This window comes from Helobdella robusta, assembly GCF_000326865.2.
Source record: "Helobdella robusta unplaced genomic scaffold HELROscaffold_34, whole genome shotgun sequence".
NCBI classification, from domain to species: domain Eukaryota; kingdom Metazoa; phylum Annelida; class Clitellata; order Rhynchobdellida; family Glossiphoniidae; genus Helobdella; species Helobdella robusta.
The window spans coordinates 1,453,339-1,480,928 of record NW_008704659.1 but is presented as its reverse complement, the minus strand read 5'-3'; the positions used below and the strand labels follow the sequence as shown (position 1 = coordinate 1,480,928).

Here is a 27,590-nt window from a genome sequence, read left to right as displayed (position 1 = left end):
TGTTCCATTTTGGTGATAAACACGCATATTTTAACACACATACAAACACGCACGCACACAAACAAACACACACATACATACATACGTTATATATATGTGAGTGTGTGTGTTGTGGTGTGTGTATGCGCGTGTGTAATTGTGTAAATGTGTAATTGTATTTTATATAAAAATTTGTATATATTGCAGTATATTCAAAGTGTTGTTCAGGCAACCACACCACACAACACGTTCGATGACCATAATGTATGCGAAGTATAGTTATAATGCACAAAACACAAAAAATTTTCTAAAAAATATAGTTTATGTGTGCATGTGCGTGTGTGTGTGACAGATCTTCGTATATATACAAAAAAAGAACTTATAAAAATATATATATATATATATAGTATATCTTAATTCTGCCTGCACGCAAAGTCAATTTAATTTCACCGGTACACTGATCAACAATAAAAATTTCAGATGAATATAAATAATAATAATGATGAAATCATATAATGATAGTAAGAGTATCATAAAATGATGCCAAGAGTATCATATAATGATAATATGAGTGCTATTACGTAATGATAATGAGATTATCATAATTTTGAGAGACCTCCATTAAAATGACGAAACCAGATCTAACGCTGCTGAAATATGAATAATAAAACAAAACATAAAATATATAAATAAATAAGAATACTAATAAACAAACAAAAAAACTGATAAATAATGTAGTATCATATGCATAATTCATACAAAATAATCTAGGGCGTAATATTTCTTGTTAGTGCAAACGGATAACATATCATTCGATATATTTTTTTTATGCGGAAACATGCTTACTTTCCTTTACCTATTTAGATTTTTTGTTATTTTCACTAATTTGCACGGACTGCAACAGCCTTTGGTATTCCTCTTTTCCGGTTTGCAGGGCCAACTTTGTGAAGAGGCTGTTCTTATCCTTTAACAAGGTGCCTGGACTGTCGAATTCCTTTATTTCTCCTTCGTCTAGTAGCTGTCAGTGTGTTTGAGTGTGTGTATGTGTGTGTTTGTGAGTGTGTGTTTGTGAGTGAGTGTTTGTGTGTAGTTATATATATTTTACTATTAAATACAAGAAAAAATAAATCAACGATAAAACATACAAGTGTGCGTACGTGTGTGTGAATGCGTGCGTGCGAATGTGTGGAAGATGGAAGTATGTATCGTAAAAATTTTTCTTCACCATTATACGGTCGTAATCGATGATAGTGTTGAGTCTGTGGGCTATGCAGAGGACAGTGCAATCCACGAACTCCTGTCTTAAGACCTTCTGGATGAAAGTGTCCGTCCTTTCGAATGAAAAAAATATAATAAATTGATAAAAGAGAAAAATAATTCAATATAAATTATCAATAAGTTAAAATATAGTGCAGTGGTGTAATGGTCAAGGTGCCTGGCACTTCTGTCGCGGTAACTGGATTCGAATTCAAATGGATTCCTGCCCACCACATGTGCGCGGTACGTTGATTCACTATTTTTTTTTCTACACACACCGCGCTTGTTGTTGATACCCCTGAGAAATACTGAGAAAAATTAAAAATAACTCGCAGCTAACAATTTGCCAACTAATTTCTAACGAAACGAACGAACGAACAAACGAACGAACCAACAAACCAACTAACGAACTAAATTTCTAAAAAAACTAAACATGCACATAAAATGAAAATAGAAAGGTAATAGAATAGGTAGTCGTACTCTCTGTCAACATTGGCAGTGGCCTCGTCAATGATGAGGATTTTGTTCTCTTCCAACAAGGCTCTTGCCAGACACAGAAGCTGTTGCTGACCGGCACTCAAATTATTCCCAGATTCATTGATCCAAAATTCCAAACCTTTCCCGGAACTTCTTACCATGTCGATCAGTTTGACCTGTTGTTGTTGTTGGTGGTGGTGGTGCTGTTGTTATTGTTGTTGTTGACGGTGTTGTTGTTGTTGACGGTGTTGTTGTTATTGTTGTTGGTGCTGTTGTTATTGTTGACGGTGTTGTTGTTGTTGACGGTGTTGTTGTTATTGTTGTTGTTGTTGGTGCTGTTGTTATTGTTGACGGTGTTTTTGTTGTTGGCGCTGGTGTTGCGAGGTTTAGTGTGGATTATTTATTTCAAATTGTAAAAAATGACGTTGAGAATATTTTTAAAAAATCGTAAACAGGGAAGAAAAGGATGGCCCAACCCTTTCTAGAACACTCCACATTTCGTGCTCCTTATGCTGATTCAATGGATTCAAATTTTTCCTCAACGTTCCTTGTAGGAGGATTGATTCCTGGGAGAGAAAAAAGGAAGATGATTGACGAATGAAAAAATAATCGGAAAGAAATTGAAAGTAAATGTGAATCATCATTTAACATTACCACCGTATAAGAGCGTGTGTTTGTGTGTGTGTGTGTGTGTGTGTGACAGTGTAGTACAGATAATTAATGATTACCTGTGGAATGATTGATATTTTTTGGCGAACTTGGAACAAGTCCAAATCCTGAATGTCAAGGTTATCGACGAGCACGCGACCCTCGTAACGGTACAAACGAAACATTATGTTCATCAAGGAACTCTTGCCTGCCCCTGTACGACCAACTATGCCCACCTGTGTGTGACGTCATTGATGACGTAATTGGCGAAGCGGAAGTTTCATTTTGAAGCAACAACTTGTCGTTATGTCGCAACGAAAAATTTTCTACAATGTACAACGTTGAAAAATTAAATTTGTTTGAAAATGTTTAAAAATGAATTATATCTTAGAATGAAATAAAATCCACCTTCTCGCCCGGTTTGATTTCAAAATTAAGTTTTTTCAAGATGTAAGGTGCATCGGTTTTGTACTTGAGACTGACGTCCCTGAACTTGACCTCTCCACGTTGAGGCCACTGAGAAATGAACGGGGTTGTCCTCTGGGGTCACTCTCAGATGTTCCAATTCCGGTTTGGATTTAGGTGAGGGAGAAGATTTGGCTTTTAACTTGGGGCTGGTCGGTGGTAGCGTGGTGGGTCCAGGGGCGCTGCCTGACGTCCTTTCGATGGGTAACTTGGAATATTGGATCATTCTCTCGACGCATGTCATCTAACAAAATAATAATAATAATAAATATTAGTAGTAGTATCAGTAGAAGAGTAGTAACAGCAGCAGCGGCAGTAGCAGCAGTTGCAGTAGTAGCTGAGCTGCAGCAGTAATAGTAGTAGCAGTAACAAAAATTGGCGAATAACTTAAGTTTCGAGCCAGCAAGTACATCTTAGAAAATTCCTAAAACTCCTAAACAACACTAAGAAGAAGGCTATTTCAAATTAAAGCGACATATAAAACGACAGAGGACGAAAATTTGGTTTAAATAAGATAAAAAAAATATCCAAACAAGACTAACAAATCTGTCCAAAAATTTATAATAAAAGTAGAAAATTTTCTGACCAAGCTCTCTAGCTCCGTGCTCTGTCTGACCACCCACTGAAACAGCCAGAGCAACGTGATCACGTAACTCAAACTCAACCCAACTGTGGCGCCGTTCATGGCTGCAGGCAAATATTAATTATTTCTTATTGTCTATAATTAATAATTATTTCTTATTATCTATAATTAATAATTATATCTTATTATCTATAATTAATAATTATTTCTTATTATCTATAATTAATAATTATTTCTTATTATCTATAATTAATAGTTATTTCTTATGATTTATAATTAATAATTATTTCTTTTTATTTATATTTGTTAATTAATAAACGTTGAACAAATGCTATAACGAAAAATGTTACCCAATCACAAAACAGATAAACAAACAAACAAACAAACAAACAAACAAACAAACAAACAAACAAACAAACAAACAAACAAACAAACAAACAAACAAACAAACAAACAAACAAACAAACAAACAAACAAACAAACAAACAAACAAACAAACAAACAAACAAACAAACAAACAAACAAACAAACAAACAAACAAACAAACAAACAAACAAACAAACAAACAAACAAACAAACAAACAAACAAACAAACAAACAAACAAACAAACAAACAAACAATATTAATAAAAACAGAAAGAAACATGGTAAAAAAAACTCAAAATCTCCAAAAATACGCCTCAAAAATACGCCTAAAAAAATAATAAAAAAAAAAATCGAACTTTGAGCAGCGAAGACGGCGGCGAAGGTAACGACACAGATGAGGCCAGTGCAGAGCCACTCCAACCTGACGGCCAGCCACCTGCCCAGGTATAGGTACAGGGAAAAAGCGGCTGAGTGATCATCTTGAAGGTCGTGAAATTCCCGATTGAAGAGGGCCTCGACTTTGTGGGACCTGATGGTGTGGATGCCCAGGAACGTGGCGTTGATGTGCGAGAAGACGGGCCCTTTCACTGGTACGGTGTTTGTTGGTGTTTCTACTGTTAAAGTTGTACTTCTACTTTTTCAAAAGATGAAAATCTCGACGGATTTTCATTTTATACGAGTTTCAACTGCATTGTTTTAATCTTGGCACTCACTTGAATTTTTCGAAACATTTTGTAGATCTTATAAAATAAATTATTTTTTTAACATAAATTTCCATGATGTCTGTTCACTCTACTTAAAATCTAGCAAATACTATTTTTTCTCTTAAATTCAGTTGCATGTAAATCTTTCAATAAAACATCGCCTGGTAAGAAATACTTTTAAACGATGCAGCGATTTTGAAAGCGAAAACATTAACGGGCGATTGTTGTTATTAAACATCACGTAAACAACAACGCGCCATTAAAATTTTAATGACTGAACTGTTATAACCAATTTATAAAATTTTTAAAAATGACGTGCAAGAACATTCGAAGACGAATCAGTAACAACGAGTAGGGAGGTAGTAACGAATAAATGCTTCGTGCAATCACTTAGATGTTTGTTTCATTCGTTGTCGATAACTCAGAAGGAACTGTCAAAAAATTATTTTTGCCGCTCAATATTTACGACTGACTCGTACTAGCACTGCACATGGCAAAAATTTTTTCAAAAAAGCAAAAAAAATTTTCAGCTCTTTGTAGGTATGAAAAGCTTTTAAATGGCAACTAATTTACAACTCATAAATCTGTTACACACACGCACGCACACACACACGCACACACACACACACACACATAAACACATAGAACAAATGAGCATACATATTGACTCCAATCTCTTGACATTTCTGAAGGCGGTTATGAAGTAACGTCTGAGTAGGCCGAAGATGAAGAACATGATGATGATGGCTATGAAGACCCAAGGGTTGAAGACAGTGATGACGATGAAGATACCCAGCAAGAGGCAGAGGTTCTGGTGAGTAAAGTGGTGACGATGACGTCAATGATGACGTCAACGGTGACGACGGTGATGATGGCGACGTTTGTAACTGTGACGGTGATAATGATGATGAATGAATGAAATATAAAACATGGTAATGACGATTCTAACAAAGACCTATAATCCATCCATCCCTCCATTCATCCATTCATTGATGATGAAAGTGATGATATAATGGTAATGATAACGATGATGACGACGATGACAATGATGAACATGATATAGGTAAAAAATCGAACTATAAATGACACAAACTTTTAACTTAATACTGAAATTAACAACTCCTAACAATGTTATTTATTAGACTCAGTGACAATACAGCTTCAAATACTCACCATTGTTTTGTTACAAGCCAAAATAAAATTTTTTTTCCGTTCTATAAATCAAACATGAATAAATTTTTAACCCAAATGTCAATAAATCTACAGAATAAAAATGTTTCTTATAACACGATTAGGGAAGCAGAGTAGCGAATGATGAATGAATTTAACTAAAATTAAAAAAAAACACAGTAGGATAAAATTATTTGGTTGTACGTTTTATAATATAATATAAGATCCAGTGTATGATTATGAAAGCTTATGCAACTCTAAAAAGTTGAGAAATTGTTTGTTTATCACTTCGATATTGAAATAGTTATTCGCAATTAACTGAAAATTAACATAATAAAAAAAACTACGATTAATAACAGTGAAGCGTTATTAACTGAAAGTTAATAAAAATATATAATATATAATATAATATTATTAAATAATAGCAAAACTCAAACAAGCCATAATGCAAAGTTTAATATACCAGGTCAAGTTAGAACTAACAATAATAATCATAAGAAGGAAAATATAATAAAAAATAATAAAAAGACGAAAAATAAGAAACCTATTACCGAAAATACGAAAAAACTATACAAAAAAATACAAAATACAAATAAAAAATACAAAATACAAAAAAACGGTTTTGACTTTGACCGAGATAAAAATGGCAATGACAAACATGAAAATTTAGTTGAATTTAGGCGAAAAAAGATGAAAAAAACCTGGACGATGTCATAAAAGACGAGCGGGAAGGATTCATCTACTTGGCCGAGGTCTTTCGAAAATCTGTTTAAAATTCTTCCTGACGATGTTAATGATAACGATGTTGATGATAACGATGGTGATGATGGTAATGATGATGATGACGACGACGACGACGATGATGGTATTGATGGTGATAATGAAAATGTTTGTGACGATCTGGATGTCATTTTTAATGAAAAGATTGATAGCCAACGACGGCAACATTACAAACAGCATATATCATGAGAAAAATATCATCATCAACAACAACAACAAAAACAAGAAAAATTCACAAAAAATAATGAAAAAATTGAAAAAATCAACAAAAGTCTTTAAAAAAAACAGACTCATAAAAAAAACTCGAACCAACCGGTTGGATTGGTGTCAAAAAATGTAACGGGCGACCGAATAATGGAATGTAACATATCTCTATGTACATTGTGACTGGAGTAAAGGAACATGTGGAACGAGAACCAAGCCCTTATGAGACCCACAACGGCCACAAGCAACGTCAAAATTCCAAATATTAACAAGTGGAAATGGTGTTCCGGGAACTTCAGTGGCTCCGTATTGAATGTCGTCGTTGTGGTTGTAGTGTTGCTGTAGACTGTGTCGTAGATGTTGTTGTTTTTGTGGTCGTTGTCGTTGGTGGCGGGTGTGGTAACTGTCGTGGCGTAGATTTGGTGGAGTGTGGAGTAAAAGTGCTCCACTTTGTTGCACCTATATGAGTAATTTGCATATAATGCCAGAATTAATTCACTAATTCATAAATGAAGTACTTGAGTTATTATATAATTTGTTAAAAAATTCTATGCTGTGTTTACTTTTGAGTTAATAAATAAATGAACGAATCTATAGAAGAAGTTTCGCAGAGTTTGAATAATAGTCGTATCTAAGGAAACTTACAATAACAATTTCACGTTAAACAAATACCGTACGTCCAAAATTGGTATGTACAACCAAATTTATAAAAATCATTTGAAACTAAAGAAGTATAATACAGAAAAAAAAGGTAAAAGTAATAAAAAGATACAAATACAAATTAATACAAACGAATAAACAAACAAACATAAACACAAAATACAAACAAAAGATACAATCAAATACAAACACCAAACACAAACAAAAGATACAATCAAATACAAACACCAAACACAAACAAAAGATACAATCAAAAACAAACACCAAACACAAACAAAAGATACAATCAAAAACAAACACTAAACACAAACAAAAGATACAATCAAATACAAACACCAACCACAAACAAAAGATACAATCAAAAACAAACACCGAACACAAACAAAAGATACAATCAGATACAAACCAATGGACCAGCCACCAATCAGTGATGAGGAAGAAGAATTGGGCCAAAACATTCAAAAGGCATAAGATGAATATGCCGCAGTTTCCTGTACCGGCTCTTGTATATTCCAGGTACAGACTGGCGGGTATTGTTTTCCCTGAGTACATTTCCTCGTTTTGTTCTACGTTTTGTTCAGTTTGCTGGCTTTTGGCATGGAATTTCTCGAATTTTATCTGTTTGGTGAGATTGTGTTATTTTTTCTACGTAGAATGAAGTTCAGTTGGAAAGTTTAAAGTTTCTCATTTGAGAATCAACGTGTTTCTCAAATAGAGATTTTTGGTGTTACAACAACTTAACGACACATTGCAACTCACTCAGAAGTACAAGACCGACAAAACATAAAAACACAAAAAACAATACATGACACACACACACATGCACACATACGCACACACGCACGCACGCACACACACACAAACGCACACTCACACACGCACACATACGCACACACGCACGCACACACCATACCATAGGCAACATTTCTTGCGCCAACAATTTAGAATCCTTCCTGGACCCCCTCTTACTCCCCATCGCAGGGTCTCCACCAACACTTCCGGCAAGTGACGGAATCGAACCGAGTGACTGCGATTCTACGTTGAATCTGACGTCACCGTCAACAGCATCTATGTACAGGAGGCTGTTCAGTGACGACATCAAGGGATTTTTAAATTTCGACAGCGTTGGAATTTCAACAGCGGGAGCGGAAATGGAATCTTTCTCGTCTGATTGGTCAATTTCTGTGGTCAGAACTTTGTGAAAGTCTACTCCGAGACTGACCAACTCGTCGTAACTGCCACACATGTGATTTTGGTCCTGCATATATTTCGTTACTCATTTTTTTTTACAATTTTCACTTTAATATTTTTCAGAAGTATCAACAACAAACACAGAGTGCAATCAACTCATCACACACACACACACACACACACACACACACACACACACACACAGACACACACACACGCAGACACACACACATTATATGTGATAGCTGAAGCTCTCTTGGCATTCAAATCCAATCCGCGCAACATCAGTTCCAGACATCTTAGCCACTTAACCAATTTTATACTATTATTAATCAACAAAGCGAACCTTATCAACGAGTAGAATTTTCGTTGCCATGGTAAGGTATTGGATCTGATGAGTTACTAAAATACGAAGCTTGTTAGACAGAAGACCGTTAATGCATCTGAAAAATGAATGATTGATTGAATGAATGAATAGAATGAATGAATGGATGAATGAATGAACGAATAAATGAATGAATGGATGAATGAATGAATGAATGAATGATGAATGAGTGAATGGAATTATAAAAAAAACTCTTTGTATCCTAACTAACTCGTTGAATATGTGCTGACTGACATTGGCATCAACGGCACTCAAAGGGTCGTCAAATAAAAATATATCGGCCCCGCTGTACACGGCTCTTGCCAGGTTCACCCTTGCCCTCTGACCTCCACTCAAGGTCGCACCACGATCGCCTATGTGGGTGAGGTCACCTTGAGGCATGTCGGCTAAGTCCTGTTTACGAAATTATAAAATGATTTTTTCGATCTAAAATTTTTCAAATAAGAAAGGTAACAGAATTTTCTTTGTGTGTTTTCGCTGATTATGTGCGTCAACAGATTTGTTCAACTATTTAAAAATATTAATTCTTTAAAAACATCGCCATACACATGATAGGTTGGGCTGCCTTCGAATTCGAATACGGTCGCTGCAACGCAGAGACCAGGCGTCTCTAACAGTTACGCTATCCGGAACTGCAATAAAAAAAACCCCTACCTCTTTCAAACCACAACACTTGAGGACAGTTTCGTAATAACTTTCTTCGAATGGGTAGCCCAGCAGAATGTTGCGTCTGATGGACGAGCTGAAAATCCAGGTTTGTTGAGAGGCGTAGGCCAGTTTGCCGCGGATTTCCAGGTGTCCGGTCAGGATTGGGAGCTCTTTGAGGATCATCATCAGGAGGGATGTCTGGTGGTGATGATAGTAGTGTGGCGATGATAATGATGGTGTGGTGATGATAAAGATGACGGTGGCGATTAAAATGGTGATGTTGATAGGTGATGATAAAATTGATGAAGATAATGGCGATGACACTCGACGGCACTTCTCAGAATTTCGGAACGATAGAAAATGACTTAATGATTGGTGAAAAATGATGTTGGAAGACGAAATGGAATCTCCAGAAGAAAACGAAACGAGACGACCCACCTTTCCAGATCCCACACTCCCAACAACCATCAGGAGATCATCGCCCCGGACACAGAACGACAAATTCCTCAAAATTGGGACCTTCGACTGTAAATAAAATCCAACGCCACATAAGATGCTATTATATGTTATACATAAGTCTTTCAAATCTCGATATTCGGGATTAATCCATTTCAATTCATTTCATCAATTCTTTCATTTCAATCATCCATTTTAATCATCAATTCATTCATTTCATTCATTAATTCATCCATTTTGATCATCAATTCATTCATCCATTTCAACCCTCAATTCATTCATTTCAATCATCAACTCATTCATTTCAAGTCTTCCATAAGCTCCAGAAGGGTACTAGAATTTATCCAAAAATTTTTACATACCACAATAAATACCAAAAAAAAAAATACGTAATCAACATTAGGTCACAGTCGACTAAATAAAATTAAATCTTAACAAACAGCAACTACAACTGCTAACTCTATCCGAAGTCAGTGAAGCATTTTTGACGCTAACGAAAAAGTCATGGTTATTTTTCGAGTCGACGTCGCCAATGCCGCTACTACTGCCGCCACAACGTTTAGCATCACCATCGGCGTCCCCATTTCTGTTTTCTAGTTTAGGACCATTCAGCGAAGATTTTTTCTTTTTAATAGGACTGCCATCTGACGACAGATTATTCTCCTCAGTTGATGTAGATTTTTCAGGAAGCAATAAGAATTCCTAAAAAAAAAAGATTTTTTATTCCAAATTTAAATATATTCATTTAAAATACAAAAACAAGCATGTATGTATGTTTGTGTATGTTTGTGTGTTGTGCAAGACAATGTGTGCTGTGTATGCTCCTATGGACATAAAGTAAGATTTTTGTAAGAAAAAAATTCTTGTTTGTGTGGTTATTGTAACGACACCTGCACGGTGGGTTGCTCACATTTCTCCTTGAAAGTATATTTTTGCTTGATTGTTTAATTTTAAAACGTATGTGTGTGCGTATGCGTGTGAATGTGTGTGTGTGAGTGTGTGTATATGTGTATGTGTGTGTGTGTGCGTGTGTGTGTATATGTGTGTATCGTAAATGACGATCGTAGAAAAAGTCCCGAACAATCCTTTTGCGACATCTGCCATTCCTAACGTCCAACCAACTAACTTTTAAAAATTAAAAAATTGATCACAGATCTTCATCGATCCATCTGACATAAAGAGCTACTTCGAAGGATAGCCCTTTGCCCCGCGTGTTTTTACTACCCCCCCTCTCTCTAAACAATTCAAGACGGGACTAAACAAATATTCTTGCCTCTCCCTGGATGTGTAGTGCAAATTATAAAACCTGTTAATGATTGTTTAACAGCTCTCTCCAGATAAACGTGACTTTCGCATTCTGGTTTGCTAACTTTTGTCAAATTAAAAATTGAAATTGATGAATTCGATGATTTAAAAAATACAGATGCACTGATAAAAAGGAGATTTTTATAGCAGTTCAGTTACAAACAAACCTCGTCCCCAAAATTTTATTTCAAGTCGTAGGTCTATTTTGATAGATATCATTATGAATTGGATACATGATAGAGAATGATGACATCACATTTAATTATATATCACCTCAAATGATTGTCATTTACATGGCCCCGACGTGTAGTTAATGACCGAGTAAACATCACACATGAACACATGTTCATTCAATCGACCATTAGTTGTTTATTGATAATTCATTAAAAATAGGATTTCAATTTTATCATCTTCATCATCATTCCAATCCTAGAAATTATTCCAAACTTTAAACTATCATCCAAATCTTTACCAAAAATTATCCCAATCTTTACCAAAATTACCATAATCTTTAACTTTTTTTCTATCAACACCATCATCATCATAATCACAAACATCCTCATCATCTTATTAAATACCCTCATCATCTACAAAATCATCATCTTCCTAATCATCATCTTCCTAATCATCACCTTCCTAATCATCATCTTCCTAATCATCATCTTCCTAATCATCATCTTCCTAATCATCACCTTCCTAATCATCACCTTCCTAATCATCATCTTCCTAATCATCATTTTCCTAATCATTATTTTCCTAATCATCATCTTCCTAATCATCATCTTCCTAATCATCATCTTCCTAATCATCACCTTCCTAATCATCATCTTCCTAATCATCACCTTCCTAATCATCATCTTCCTAATCATCATCATCCTAATCATCACCTTCCTAATCATCATCTTCCTAATCATCACCTTCCTAATCATCATCTTCCTAATCACCTGCAATCTCTTGACGGCAATCATGGACTCTGCTCCGAAGTGCATCGCTATGGGAAAACCCATGGTCATCGTGAATCTGACCGGGTGGTACAAACTCATCGTGACGAAAACCATTTCCGCTGTGACGTCATTGCCTAACAGGATGTAAGTTAGGATGGTGGCGAATAGTACGAGTTTACCTGAGTAGAATAAGGAGGATATCGTAGTGGCTCTAGCGTAGCCGGCTCGCACCAGCTGCTTGAACTCTAAACTGGAATTTGGAAATATTTTGGAAAACAAATTTTTACTGATTCGCTGTTAATAAAAAAATCTTGATATTTAAATTTCAACTCCATTTCAACTCGCTCCATCAATTTCAATCATCAGTTCATCCATTTCAGCCACCAATCCATCCATTTCAACTACCAATCCATTTCAGTTACAAATCCAAAATCTTCTGACCCACCATCTAGTGTTCATGATGGTTCTCTCAAAGAAGTCTTCCCAGCAGGACATCTTGATCAGTCGTATGCCGTGCAGCAGTTCATTCATTTGAGACAACCTTTGGTCAGTAAGCTTTGATATCTGCAATCTATTGGTCAGTATTTCATTCATTCATTTATTCGTTAGTTCGTTCGTACATGAAGTGTACGTACAATTCAATACATGATGTTGAAAAAATCAAAAATTGTTTATACGACATAAAAAGCCCATTACATTAAATATAGTTTATCTGCCTTTATATATCACCTAAAAATATTAACTGCAACATAGACAGTGCAACACATGTGACGTAAATACGTTTGAAAACAGCTCTGTATAGTATAGTGCATACATTCGTGCATTTGATTGGCAGATGGGATTCTATTTGAAATCGAACCCAGTAACTGCAAGAGAGTATCTCAAGCGTTTGTATCATAACGCCGTCTTACCACACCACAGAATGATGTTGATGCCAAAAGGAAAAGAACTTCAAAACTTATCTTTGAAAAAGTTTTAAATCTGTAAAATGTGAAAACGGATGAAGAACAAACTGCCATTTGAAGAAAAAGAGCAGAGAAAAATATAAAGGGCACAAAATGACAGCCCCTTATAAAATATGAACAACACAGGTGATATCAACCAAACAACATCATCATTATCATCATCATCAACAACAAAAACAACAACAACAACATAATCATCAACAACAACATCATCATCATCAACAACAACAACAACAACAACAACAACATCATCAACAACAACAACAACATCAACAACAACAACATTATCAACAACAACAATAGCAGCAGACTGACCTCAGCCTAGCAAAGAGTTTAGCAAAACAGCCCGTGACGGGAATGACCAGGACCAGAGTGACCATCCCGGCCACACCACCCCAATCGATGTAGAACCAGAGAATGATGCCCACTGCAATCACCTCCAGCGGGCCGAACACTATGTAGCATATTATACCAGCCGTCTGTTTGTTTGTTGGTTTGTTTGTTGGTTTGTTTGTTGGGTTGTTTGTTTGTTTGTTGGCTGGTTTGTTTGTTGGTTGGTTTGTTTTTTTGATTGATTAATTGTTTGTTTGTTTTGTTGGTCTGATTGATTGAAAAATTGTTTGATTGATCGTTTGTTGGTTGGTTTGTTTGATCGGTTGATTGTTTCAGTCAAACAATACAGGCATAAAATGTTTATGTAATTAGCGTAATGTGGAATGATAGAAGTGTGTGTGTGTGTGTGTGTGAAAAAGGAAAGAGAGAAAGAGAAAGAGAGAGAGAGAGAAAGAGAGAGAGAGAGAGAGAGAGAGAGAGAGAGAGAGAGAAAGGAAGAGCGAGAAAAAGAGATAGGATGTATATATTACAATTGATTGTATTATATTATTAACATTTGTGTTTATTCAGTGTTCATTGACTTATATTGATTAGTTTTTCGAGGTTAATGAGCAATAAATATGCATTTTATTGCATGTGTATATGTGTAAATATGTATACAAACACGCACACGCACACACACACACACACACACACACAAATTACGAATCAAGTTTATTTCCATTGATTGGTATTGATTCGAATTTATAGGTTAATGAACGTACAGTTATGCCTTTTAGTGTATATATATATACACAACACACACACCCATACAATGTACGCACACCACAAGCACACGCACATATACATACACACACATACACACATGTGTGTGTACTACATAGTTGCTACTATATACTTATGATGTGTTACGTTTATTTGTAATGTGTCAATCAACGATCGTGACGAACCTTAAAAGTAAAGATTGATAGAGGAATGATCTTAGAAAATACAACAACAACAACACAACAACAACAACACAACAACAACAACAACGATGACGATGATGACGACGACGACGACAACAGAAGCAAAAACAGCAATAATAATAATAATTATTATTATTTATTAATTAATTAATTAATTATTATTATATTTAATAATACTAAACATTTAATTCTAAAAATTTAAAATGACCATGTCAAATCTCTGGACGTCATTGGACATCAAGTTGACCATCTGACCAGTCGTCGTCTTTCCCAAAGAACTTGTACTTAGTTTCAATGACTGAAAAGTTTTTTTTATAACTTTTTGTATTTTTTTGTGTTTTTTCAATTATTAACAAGCATAAAATCTGGTTTAAAAATTTAACAATTACATTTATATCTTTCGGTACAGTTTTAAATAGTCTTTTTCTTTCAGAAATTCATTCATTTTAATTAGATCATGTCATGCCATTTAGCTGTCTCTTTGGTGGATGGTTCAGCTTCCTACAATGTCTGTGTGGTACTTTATAGGTTGGTTCCTAGCAGTTCAATCACAATGATATTTAACTAACTAATCTTAAGAATTCCAATTTCTTTGGATTTAATGAAATTTTCAAGAATTTTACAGGAGGTTAATCATCACGCGCATTCAAATGTTGTCTGTTTATTGCTATGATGGTACTTTTTGGCTCCTAAAAAGTTCTAATATTCATCTAACGAATTCCTCAGACATGTCTACGTTAAAAGAAAATATTTATGTTTACCCTACCTAGAAAAGATAAATTATCAACGAAAATTAAAAAAATTATTATCGAAAATGGAACAACGGCCATAGATAGCATCGACAAAAAAATTGGTAATACAACGAAACAGATATATTGATACAAAAATCATCAGTGCAATGGTTAGATGGTTGAGGTTCCTGCAATTGCTCTTGCAGACAGCCGGTTCAACTGCAAAGAGATCTTCGTCTTTAACATGCACTGTGCGTGATGCCTTGACTCAGTTATACTTGCACACACTCTGTGCTTGCCGTTTGTTGCTACCTCGAAAAATATATACTAAAAAAAAAAAAACGTAAAAAAAAACGTTAAGCCACAAACTTTTTTATAAACCATACCACAGCAAGCGAGCCTCAGTCGCATGCCGGTACTGAACATGGCCAGAAAGACTGGATGGTGGATAATTGTGGGAGCCATAGTGCACAAGGAAACGCCCAGTGCATACATGTACGTCTCGAAATTCGAAATGGTAGATGTTGCAGATGTTGAGTGGGGTTTGTTGAATGTTGCGTTGCCGAAGGTGGTAAAGTTGTCAACATTGTTGAAGTTGTCGTTGTTGTTGTTGTATGCGTTCATGGTGAAACATCGAATCAGCCGGCCAATAAGAATTGGTTGTACTATCTTTATGATTTCCTGGCATCGTGTGTGTTCGTGTACATCTTAATTTATGTACAATTAATCAAATCAAAATATCAGAAATAATGTTATTTAAACTACGCATTTAAAGAATCTAAATACAAGCATATTTTAACTTATTGTCCAGAAAATGGTTTAGAAGCTTGTAGAAATTACCATTCATCATATTCATTTTATTACTTTATGACATGGGTAGGGTGGATCATGATACAAACACGCACACACACGTACGCACACACACGCACGCACATGCACACAACACACACACACACACATCAAACAAGTTATAACATTGAGTTAATAAATTTTCAATATTATCATAAAGCATAAATATCAAATTACTCCAAACCATGCAAACTCAGCTTAATTGAGCAAGTTGTACTTTGGCGTTCCTCCTTGAGGGTTGAATGATGTTAAACACGCACACAACAACATGCGTGCTAATTAAAATGTGTACTAAAATCAACCCATCTTTGAACCAGGTTATAACAATTAACAATTTAATGTGTCGTTGTTCGAATCATGATTATCAAATTATCAAATAAATTCTTGAGTTACTCATTACGCTATTAACAAATTGATTGAGCCGATAAATTTATGGTATATTTACTTTGTTAAAATCCGTTTAGCTGTAAATTATTTTTTATTAATAATTTTTAAAAAGGCAAAAAAATTATTGATCTGTGGTTGTCACTTTTGTTTTTTGGTGAAGCAGTAGTATTATTGGTAGTAGTAGCAGCAGTAGTAGCAGCAGCTACAGCAGTGGTCAGTAGTGATCAGATGGAGAAACAACACAACTACAAGACGGCGATCTACATAGTCACAGCATTTCAACAAACGAATATTAACACAAAAATAAGAACCTTCTATCAAAATATACACTTAAACGACGTAAAGATAAAATTGAGACTTCTAAACATTCCAAACTGACTACCTCTATGAGGAAGACAAGACACCATGCAAACATGTAGGGGCCATATGTCCAGAATATTGCTTTTAACAAAGAAGGCTTTGGACTTTTCAGCTGTTTATTCCATTGCCTGTAAGAAGGATTAAGATGAATTGTTTTATTTATTTAAAATTTAATCATTTTTATTCAATTGCTGATATCTACATGATATCTATGTTTTTCTTCTTTTACAATTTTTTTTTCAGTATCTCCCAGAGGTATCAACAACACACAGGACATGCAAATAAAATGTGTGAACCAATATATCACACACACATTGCGCGTGATACTAGGGAGGGTTCATTGCTCATTGCTTTCAAATTTGGTCACTACAACTGATGTGCAATGCACATACACCATCTCAAATACATAGTTGAAATGGTGAGAAATTAATTTTAGTTTAAGCTGAAGAAAGTGATCAAACCTCTCAAGATTGTCACATAAAAGTTGAGACGAATCCTCTTTTAGAACGGTGTACAAATCACTTTCAGCTAACTTTTGCTTCCTGCCTTTCTTTATGAAATCATTCAACCAACTGAAAAAGTTTTAATGCATTAACGTTATTTCTTGATTTTATCTTGGAATCAGTTTAATTCTATTATTCTAATTATTCTAATTATTATTATTATTATTATATAGTTCTACTTGCATTTGTTCGCATGTATCAAACTTATAAAACCATTTTATAATAAAAAAATTGTTTTAAAAATTAAATAAAATTTTCACACATACCAGTAAAATAGCCTGGATATAGGATTGGCCTTTAGGTATGGATGCCTAGCTTTAATTTTTATATTTTCATTCATTTCTAAATAATTACAAATACTTATTAACTAATAAATTAATTGATTAATTAAATACTATTAGTTTATCTTAGTAAAATCCTAAAATATTAATATAATTAATTATTGATCACTAAAATTCTGCAATTTTCATAACACTTTTTTTAGCAGTAGTCATAAAAATTCAGACAGCAGACGGAACAAAAACTTATTTTTATGGTTTTTATCTTAAAATGACATTCAGCAAATATAATTATTATTCTAATTTTAAAAAGAAGCCAGCATCATTAATATAATTATCAATATTTTTTTTTAATTTAAAATATTATTTCATAAAATTTTAATTTGCAGCCATATTAAAAAAAAGCAGACAAAATTTATCACTTTAGGATACTGTTATTGATCGATCCAATCAATCAAACACAGCTCTTAATTTATTTTATATATATATAGACCCCAGACACAAACATTTGTACATATGTGACATTACATAAATGCATACAAACATACATACATTACATATATAAACACACCACTTACACACATATAGTATATACATATGTACATACTTAAGGCCTAACATAACATACAACAATACACACACCCATACATATATATATATGTAAATATATATGTATATATATATATATAATGTATATAATGTATATATATATATATAACGTACAACGATAAACAATAAACATTCAGTCAGTCACAGGCTTTGCTGTGTTTTTGTTTTCGTACAGGTGCTAACCATTCACAGTTCACTTTTAATCATTTTCACCTGAACAACAAATGATTTTTGCATTCATTGTTTGTTGCATTCTTTGTGGTATTATTTATTAATTGTTAATTATAAATTAATTCTATTATATGGGATTTTTTCAGACAAGAGAGTAGTAATAAATATTCACATTTTTAAACAAAATGTCAAAATTTTTGTTTTTTTGAAAAATTTATAGACCTAATTTTTACCATTGCAAAATGGCTTCGTTTTGTGGTATAATATATTACAGCTAGCAGATGTTTAACGCAAAGGCAAATTTTAATTGCAATTTTTGCCATTAATGATTATATTCTTAAAACTTTTTTTATTTTCAGTAGATCAAAGACGAAAAACTTAAGCCGTTCATTTTCAGCTAGCAAAAGTGTTCATTCAACCACGTCCTACCTATCTGTCGAACCACATCATAATTGATCGTTATGAAGCTGTTTGATTTTTCGCGAGGACTCATTTGATTGAAGCACATAGGTCGATATCAAAAAGTCATTCATCTTCTGAAAAAGCAACTTTTTTTGGCTAAACTTTCGCGCATTTCTCCATCAAATTACTCACTGTTTCGCCTTTATTCATAAGTTTCAAATTTGTTAAAGAACGCCAATCAGTTCGACGCACAGCAAACATAGAACGTTGATGTTAAATCATATGATAGATGGTACCTAATTGTACCTAGAAAATGGTACCTAAGTATCTTTTTAAATTTCTACAGGTACTCCTTGTAGAACTTCAAAAAGGACGGAGTCGTGGAGGGCACTAGAATTGTTGTGCCATTGGGTCGACCACAGTTAGAAATATCTCCATAAAAAGCCAAATCACTAAATTTCATCGCAATGTGTGCCTCTCCTTTGGAGATGAGAATTTTGAAATAAATTTGAATGTACAGTTGAAACTATTTAGTTGCAATTATTTCCATAGATGTCAGTCTAAGTCCAAATGATAAGGTGCAATCCGGTATTTACCATTTGATGATTGTGAAGAGAAAAGTTGTAAAAAACTGTGTAGTCAAGTGATAGCCAATGTATTAAAAATATTGAGAAATTTTTGTAGGATGAAAACAGTTTTACTTATTATTTTAAACATATTCAGATGTGAAAATAGATTAATTGAATGTTTGTTTGTGTGTTTCGTTATGTTTGCGCGTGTCTATTTGTGTCTGTATGGTGTTAGTGTGTACTTTCATGTCTGTTTCGATCTAGGTATATGTGTTTTTATGAATAAGTTTATGTGTGTGTGTTTGTATGTAAGTACGTAGGTGTGTGTAGTTGTGTGTTTATGTGTGTGTGCGCGTGTGTGTGTATTTGTGTGTGTGAAGAATAACAACAAGTGTAATAACAACAACGATATGTGTTAAACATCTGGTGATCTCATCAGCTCGACAAACAGTCTTAACTTATGAAAATTCAATTCAAAAACTATTTCGCCATCTCCATGAGTCTCTACTTGGTTCTTTCAAAAATCATCCTTTTTATTTTTTAACATCTTTGGAATTTAAACTCGTTCTAACTTTCTTACTAGAAGTTCATCGAACGAACGTACGAGTAAAAAATGTTTACACACAAACACAAACATATATATAAACACACGCACACACACACACATACACGCACACACATACATACACGCAAACACACACACATACACGCACACGCACACATACACGCACACGTGTGCGTAATATGAAGAACATTCCGTATAAACCCATGTTTTAGACGATCTACTAAATATGCGTTTGTAAGTCTTCTCTATCCACAACAACATCAACGACGAAGATGTTTTGACGAATTAAATTTTAATTGCGTGCACACATCTTTAGTATGTTATTTAAATTTTATTTCGTCTTATTTCAATTGGTATGTATATATGCTGTTTAATCCAGCAGACAACTGTAATCTGTTGTAAAATGAAAATATTGACAGATGAATTTTTAAAAAATAACCGCTTATAAGTATTCTTTAAATATTTTTATAAACTGATAACTTTAGCCTTGCAAAAATCTCAAACATTTATAACCCAAGTAAGAAGTTAAGGACATAAAATTGATTTTTGTTTCTTGTGCGGTTAAAAAAAAACATGAGAATTAAAATAAGTATGACGTGTTGGCTGTTCTTGATGCTGTCGAACGCCATGCTATCTCGTGAAGTTCAAGGGATGACTGATTTGTTGGGCGTCGAAGAAAATGAGGTAGTTATTAATTATATTATCTACAATTATATTTATTATTATATGTATTACATTATTTATTATGTTATAATTACATTATTTATTATGTTATAATTACATTATTTATTATGTTATAATTATATTATTTATTTTATCATCAATAATTCTTTTCATGATTATTGTTTTTTTCGATAATATTATTGTATCAATTCTGTAAAGTCCGAAATTTGTACGGGTTATAATTTACACATCCAATCACACTAATCACATATAATTACATATAATCACATTTAATCACACATAATAAGGTATAACCACATATAATAACATATAATCACATTTAATCACATATAATTACATCTAATCACATATAACCACATATAATAACATATAATAACATATAATCACATCTAATAACATATAATCACATTTAATCACATATAACCACATATAATAACATATAATAACATATAATCACATCTAATAACATATAATCACATTTAATCACATATAATCACATTTAATCACATATAACCACATATAATCACATATAATCACGTATAATCACATATAATCACATCTAATCACAAATAATTACATATAATCACATCTAATCACATATAATCACATATAATCACATATAATTACACATAATCACATCAATGCAACAGCAATTTTGGCGGCGGAAAATATTCTACAACCAGCCATCCTTCAAGATGCTGAAACGTCAGCTAATTTATTCATCCGCCAACAGCAAAGATGGTGGTGGTCTCATTCAGTCCATCCATATGGTGTTCAGTTCGGACAAACAGATCGATGTCAGATGGTTCCGAAGCGAGAGTACTAATAGTAAATTGTTGCATTCCGAGGTTCCTGAGATGATTCCGTTAGAAGGTTGTCGATTGGTTGGATGGTTGATTGATTGGTTGATTGATTTATTGGATGATTGATTTGTTGATTGGTTGACCGATTGGTTGATTGGTTGATTGATTGGTTGGTTGATTGGTTGGTTGATTGATTGATTGGATGGTTGATTGATTGATTGGTTGGTTGACTGATTGATCAATTGATTGGTTGGTTGATTGATCAACAGTTGTTTAATTTATTGGTTTTACTAGATATAATAATCCAGATGTTAATTATTTATTTCTATATGGCGCTTGTCCGGTTGAACATTTGGATGAAATAAATATCTTCTAGGCTGGTGGTTGACTGCGCGAACAAATATCATAATAACCAAATGATTGACGTTAAACCTTCTGACCAGGTGACCCGAACTTCAAGTTGAACTTGCTAAGGTCAGGCGAGGTTTGGGCGGCAAAGCTGGACTTCGTTGGACTCTCACTTTTGAAAGACTTCGTCACAATCTTTTCATCAAAAGACGGTTTTTATTTTTAATTAGTAATAATTATATACTTTATAATTTAATAATAATAGTTAATTATTTTATAGAATTATTAAAAATGTAATAAGATTCTATACTGTTATCAACATAAATATCATCATCGTCATCATCATCATAGATAGAGATCATCATCATCATCATAAATACTATCATCATCATCACCATCATCATCATTATCAAAACTTTCAAACTCCGCTCATCATCACACGCAAGGATCAATCCATTACCAGCTGAACACAAAAATTGACACAAAATCCATTTCCGGTTCGACAAATCACGTGAGCTTGATACAGAGCCCTGATTGGTTGATCAGTCCCCCAAACGAGGTCACGTTTGAAATTGGTCGTAAGATGTTTCTCTACTGTGCTGTTCTGCTGCCAAAGGGTAAGTTGATTGATGTGTCGGATTGGCTGGTTGATTGGTTGACGTGTTGGATTGGCTGGTTGATCGTTTGATTGGTTGGCTGGTTGGTTAGTTGGCTGGTAGGATGGTTGGTTAGTTGATTTAAATTGATTGAATTAAATCAATTCATCAATTGATTGGTCAGTCGGCTAGCTTATTAAATTGATTTAACAACAAACAAGTATGTATATAAAATGTTAAACTTAAAAAAATATAATATTGGATATGCCTAAATTTCTAATAAAAATTTATAGAGAACGGCGGATTTGCTGACGAGTTGGAACTCTTGAAATCGAAAAAACTTCAGCAAGCAGCAGAGAGCCAACAGCAGCACAGACGCATCCAGCACAACTCAAACAGCGGTCTCTCCAGGAAACAACATTCCAAAAAATCCTCCCTGAAGTGGGACTTCCAGTCGATCATCAACTACCACAGGGACACCACAGCCAGAACGGAAAGTACGGACGAAGGCATTCTGGTCGGGAAGAAGTACAAGATGCCCGGAGACACAAACAACACCATTTATTACGTCGGCATGCACGTTTTTAATGCCAGCCAATCAGAATCAGGGAAATATTTGTGCAGGTTCGAGAGGAGACACGATACGCTGGTACATCTCAGTCGCGTGACAGGACTTTCGGCCAATGAAATTTCTTCACGCCGAAGTAAACCAAATTATTTTACGGCTAGTAACTTTAAGAGTGAAGTTGATGATGTTAGCAATGAAAACGCGGGTGACCATGGCGAAGTAAGTAGAAGAAAAAGCACAAAAAAGAATAAAAAGACAAAAATAATAAACCGTGATAAGAGACAAGCTTTGAAATTGATTCAATCACTTCAAGATTTTGGACCTAACACGGAAAAAGAACGCGACTACAAACGCGACACCGCAAACAGAAACAGCAGCAGCAGCAGCAACTTCAACAACGACATCCACATCGAGTTAATTTCATGCGATGATGGCTTAATTACCGACGGAGTTGTTAGATTGTTTCGGAATCGACCGACTTGTTTGAGATGCCGGGCTGTCGATTCGAGTGGAAAAAAATTTCCCTCTGTTAGCATCTTCAAAAATGATGTTGATCTGGCTGATATCTTCTCGGCTCAAATCTCTTCCAACAAGATGAATCTGATTAGGAAGAAGAAAAGAAGTGTTGATGGAGGAGCTATTGCTGCTACTGCAACAGCTGCTGATGATAATTATGACGATGATTATGATGATGATATTGATGAAGATGACTATAATAGTGATGATGATAATGGTGAAAATGTTGATAATAGTAATTATGATGTTGTTAGTCGTGATAATAATGATGAAGACGGCGATGGTGATTTCAAACGAGTGAATGGTGAACAAATTTCAAAAAAGCGCTCGAAACGGGCCAACGACATAATGCTGAAAATAAACAAATACTACAGTAAGAACAAGGGCGATGATAATTACGACGACGAGGAAGATAGTAACATCCCCAAAGTCGACCGCCTGAGCTACTGCAGCTACCACCACAACCACAACAGCCACAACCAGCCACAACAAAAACATTTCAACAACAAATGTGTGGGTGTTTCAAAATTTATTAACGTGTTAGATGGTGGGGTAAGTGAAATGACCTTGACATTTCATCGACCTTCAACTCACACCTTGACCCCGGGCCATGGCTACAGCTGCAAGGCTAGCAGTGGCTCATTGTCCGCGCGCATCGACTTCAGAATTGAAATTTCTAAATAGTTTCCGGATAAAGATAGAACATTTTTTCAAGTTTCATTTAAAAACTTTTCTTTTTCGTTGGCTGAAATGATTTTTTTTATTTACAATTTAAAATGAACATTATTTTGTCGTTGAGATTTTAACCATACAATGAGACAACTTTAAAATAATTCTGAAAGAACAAAATAACAAAAAATTGAAACTCTGAAACGATGCGAAAACATTTTTCAACGAAAGTGAAACAAAATGAATGATTAGGTCTTGTGTTTTCTTCAATTAAAATTTTTCAAGAATGAATGTGACTTGCTTGCTTGGGCTCGCATGGCAGTCGTTTGACTTTTAAAACCTGCATACAAACAACAAGCGAATAGCAAGCAAACTCACTTGTCACAAAACAAACACTACACACTTTTAAAGCAAAGCCACACACACATACACACACACAGACTCACTCACACACACACAAACACAAAACGTCATCACCAATTCTCGAACAAAAATCCTCTGAATAACTCTGCAATTCGAAGCATGCACACAAAAGGTCATGAAAATAATATAACAGCGTATTTTAGAACGGCCCACTCAATGTTAACAATGCTTCTTTCATTTCAAATAAAGAGTCGACCTGCTTGTTTCTTTGTTATTGATAGAGGTCCCCCGTGTGTTATTCACTGCCTCCAATGCAATCGTTACACGCGCCATTTGGCACGTCTGGCGAACAAATTGAAATCATTATTAATGCCTGTTCTGGAATTTTTAGATGAAAATTTGTAAGACTAACAAACTGAATTTGTTTTCATTTTTGTATTTTTATCTTTAAATTATGAAAATTACGGAGCTACCTGCAGATTTTTTCACTCATTCAACCTGGTTTTTAACGGTTAAATTTCTACCCAATCGTTTGACCAACACAACCTACAAGCAGGCATACATTTAAAGAGTTTGAACATCAGTATTTTAATGTAAAACAGCGCATTTTGCTGTTACAACTTTTAAATTAATAGTTGATGAAGGAAAGAATAGAAAGAAATTTTCAAAAACTATTTTTGGTGGGGCTGTTGTTGCAGCCCGAAAGACTCCCTCTTTGCTTACCCCCACCCTTCCTGATAAAAAAAGAGATAGAATGTCTTTTCTTTAAATGCAGACAGCATACAAAATACTCAAGAAATCTAAAAACTCTTTCCTTCAACGACTGTACCAAAATTTAAACATGAAAAAGCCAAAAAAATCAAATGTAAACAATAAATTGACCACGGACAAAAACAAACAGCCACATTGATTGATTGATTGATTGATTGATTGATTGATTGATTGATTGATTGATTGATTGATTGATACGTGAGATATATAAGATGTAGAAGGCAAACAAAACAAACCGCGAACAATAGACATGCAATATGAATATCTAGATTCGACGACACACGCACACACACACATTACACAATTTACACATACACGCGCACACACGCATACAATTAGAAACACACATTAACGCACATAAACACGTGAAATGCAAGCACACACACGCACATACGCACACTATTTACAAACATACATACACAAACAAACAAACAAAACATACTGAAAAACATAGCAACACACAAAACACATACACATGCATATACATACACATACATACACACACACACGTGACTACACATTACAAATATCCAATCCCATATCTAAGCACATACAAACATACACATCACACACATACACCAAACAGATATATAAAAAACATACTTTTCAATACTATACAAACATAAAAACACACACCACACACAAAAACACAACACACACACCTACATACATTCACACACACAAAAAAAGTACTCTACTACAACTTCCGTCTTCATCCTATAGAAAACAATCGCTATCAGATCGATACAGAGTTTGGTCTATTCTATTGTTAGTTTGTTTTTTGTTTGTTTTTGTGTGTTTGTATGTATGTTTGTTTGTTGTTTAGTTGATTAGTTATTTACTGAGTTAGTTACATAGTTAGTTAGTTTTTTTACGTTTGTTCGTCGTTTGTATGTTAGTTTGTTTATGATTGTTTGTATGTTAGTTTGTTTATGATGTTTGTATGTTAGTTTGTTTATGATGTTTGTATGTTAGTTTGTTTATGATGTTTGTATGTTAGTTTGTTTATGATGTTTGTATGTTAGTTTGTTTGTGATGTTTGTATGTTTGTTTAAATTGTAGTATTATTGTGGTGCGCTGAATGGCGTGTATGATTTTTTAATCTTTTTTTTGCCGGTCATTTTCCAGTGATGTTTCTGCTCGTATTGTATGTTTTTATTAGTATTGTATCTGCATTGTATTAGCGTTGTATTCGGGGTTTTTTTTTGTATAGTGAGTCCGTTAGGTTTTGATGTTCAAAACTGCACCAATCGAAGTAAGATACTTTTTATTCAGATCAGTCATCATTATCATCATCGTCGTCATCATCATTATCATCATCGTCGTCATCACCATTATCATCATCGTCGTCGTCATCATTCCTCATCATTACCATCATCAGCGTCGTTGTAATTCTCACTAAATAAATTATTTATATGAAATTAATGGAACAATTAACTAATTAAAGCAAAACTATTGAATTAGATCTCCTTTTTAAAATAAAGATGTCGAGATTTCATTTACTACGACAAAAAAACTTGTTAGCGTGTGTTTATGTATCTGCATATGTATGTGTGTATAAGTTTATGTACGTATGTATGTATATGTATATACCTAGTATATATTTAAAGTATATATGTGTGTATGTATGTATATACGTGTGTATGTATGTATATACATAGTATATATTTAAAGTATATTGTATGTATGTATGTATGTATGTATGTATGTATGTATGTATGTATGTATGTATGTATGTATGTATGTATATACATACATGTGTATGTAAAGTGTAAGTACATAACTATGTATGAACGTTTGTTCGTATTCATGTGAGAGTGTGTGTGTGTGTGTGTTCGTGCGTGCGTGTGTGTTTGTTTACTTGTGAGAAATTACTTTGAAGTGTTTATCAAAACCTATTAAAATCATTTTTATAGATAGATGATCTTAAAAGAGCAAGCGTACGTATGTTTGTTAAATCATAAGCATAACAAAAATATTTTTTGACATTTGAAGTTGATATATTGTTTTTTATGAACAAGTGCGTGCGTGCGTGTGTGTGTATGTGCGTGTGTTTGTGTACGTGTGTGTGTGTATGCCTGTGTGTATATGTGTAATTATTAAGTAATTAGTTAGTTGTTTAATATAGTTGTTGATTAATTTTCTTCATTTCGCATTTCAAACTCGTTTGTCTTTCCATTATTTATTTAGTGGTTTTATCAATTTACACAGTAAATATATTTTGGCGTTACGATCATCATCAGCATCATCGTCATCGTCGTCATCATCATAATTATCATCATCATAATCAGAAACACCATTATCATCATCGTCGTCGTCATCATTATCATCATCATCGTCATCATCATCATTACAGACAT

The 27,590-nt window shown here is 34.1% G+C and overlaps 2 protein-coding genes across 2 annotated transcripts; one reads left to right on the top strand and one right to left on the bottom strand.

Annotated features, from left to right (window-relative positions):
• Positions 1 to 835: 835 nt before the first annotated feature.
• Positions 836 to 17,658, bottom strand: HELRODRAFT_175652 (hypothetical protein; the record flags this gene model as incomplete). The annotated part of the gene is made up of 26 exons (XM_009023059.1): positions 836 to 997; positions 1,205 to 1,310; positions 1,717 to 1,889; positions 2,190 to 2,279; positions 2,442 to 2,597; positions 2,834 to 3,070; positions 3,413 to 3,513; positions 4,132 to 4,362; positions 5,140 to 5,290; positions 6,351 to 6,430; positions 6,743 to 7,092; positions 7,700 to 7,911; positions 8,207 to 8,551; positions 8,831 to 8,927; positions 9,081 to 9,262; positions 9,524 to 9,715; positions 9,956 to 10,042; positions 10,433 to 10,675; positions 12,223 to 12,472; positions 12,668 to 12,793; positions 13,503 to 13,666; positions 14,697 to 14,786; positions 15,589 to 15,900; positions 16,835 to 16,943; positions 17,277 to 17,387; positions 17,585 to 17,658. 26 exons carry the CDS (start codon positions 17,656 to 17,658, stop codon positions 836 to 838), a joined length of 4,431 nt encoding a protein of 1,476 aa, XP_009021307.1.
• Positions 17,659 to 20,485: 2,827 nt separating this feature from the next.
• On the top strand, positions 20,486 to 24,111 carry HELRODRAFT_175651 (hypothetical protein; the record flags this gene model as incomplete). Its single annotated transcript, XM_009023058.1, has 5 exons — positions 20,486 to 20,596; positions 21,247 to 21,424; positions 21,843 to 21,959; positions 22,194 to 22,325; positions 22,637 to 24,111. 5 exons carry the CDS (start codon positions 20,486 to 20,488, stop codon positions 24,109 to 24,111), a joined length of 2,013 nt encoding a protein of 670 aa, XP_009021306.1.
• Positions 24,112 to 27,590: the final 3,479 nt, after the last annotated feature.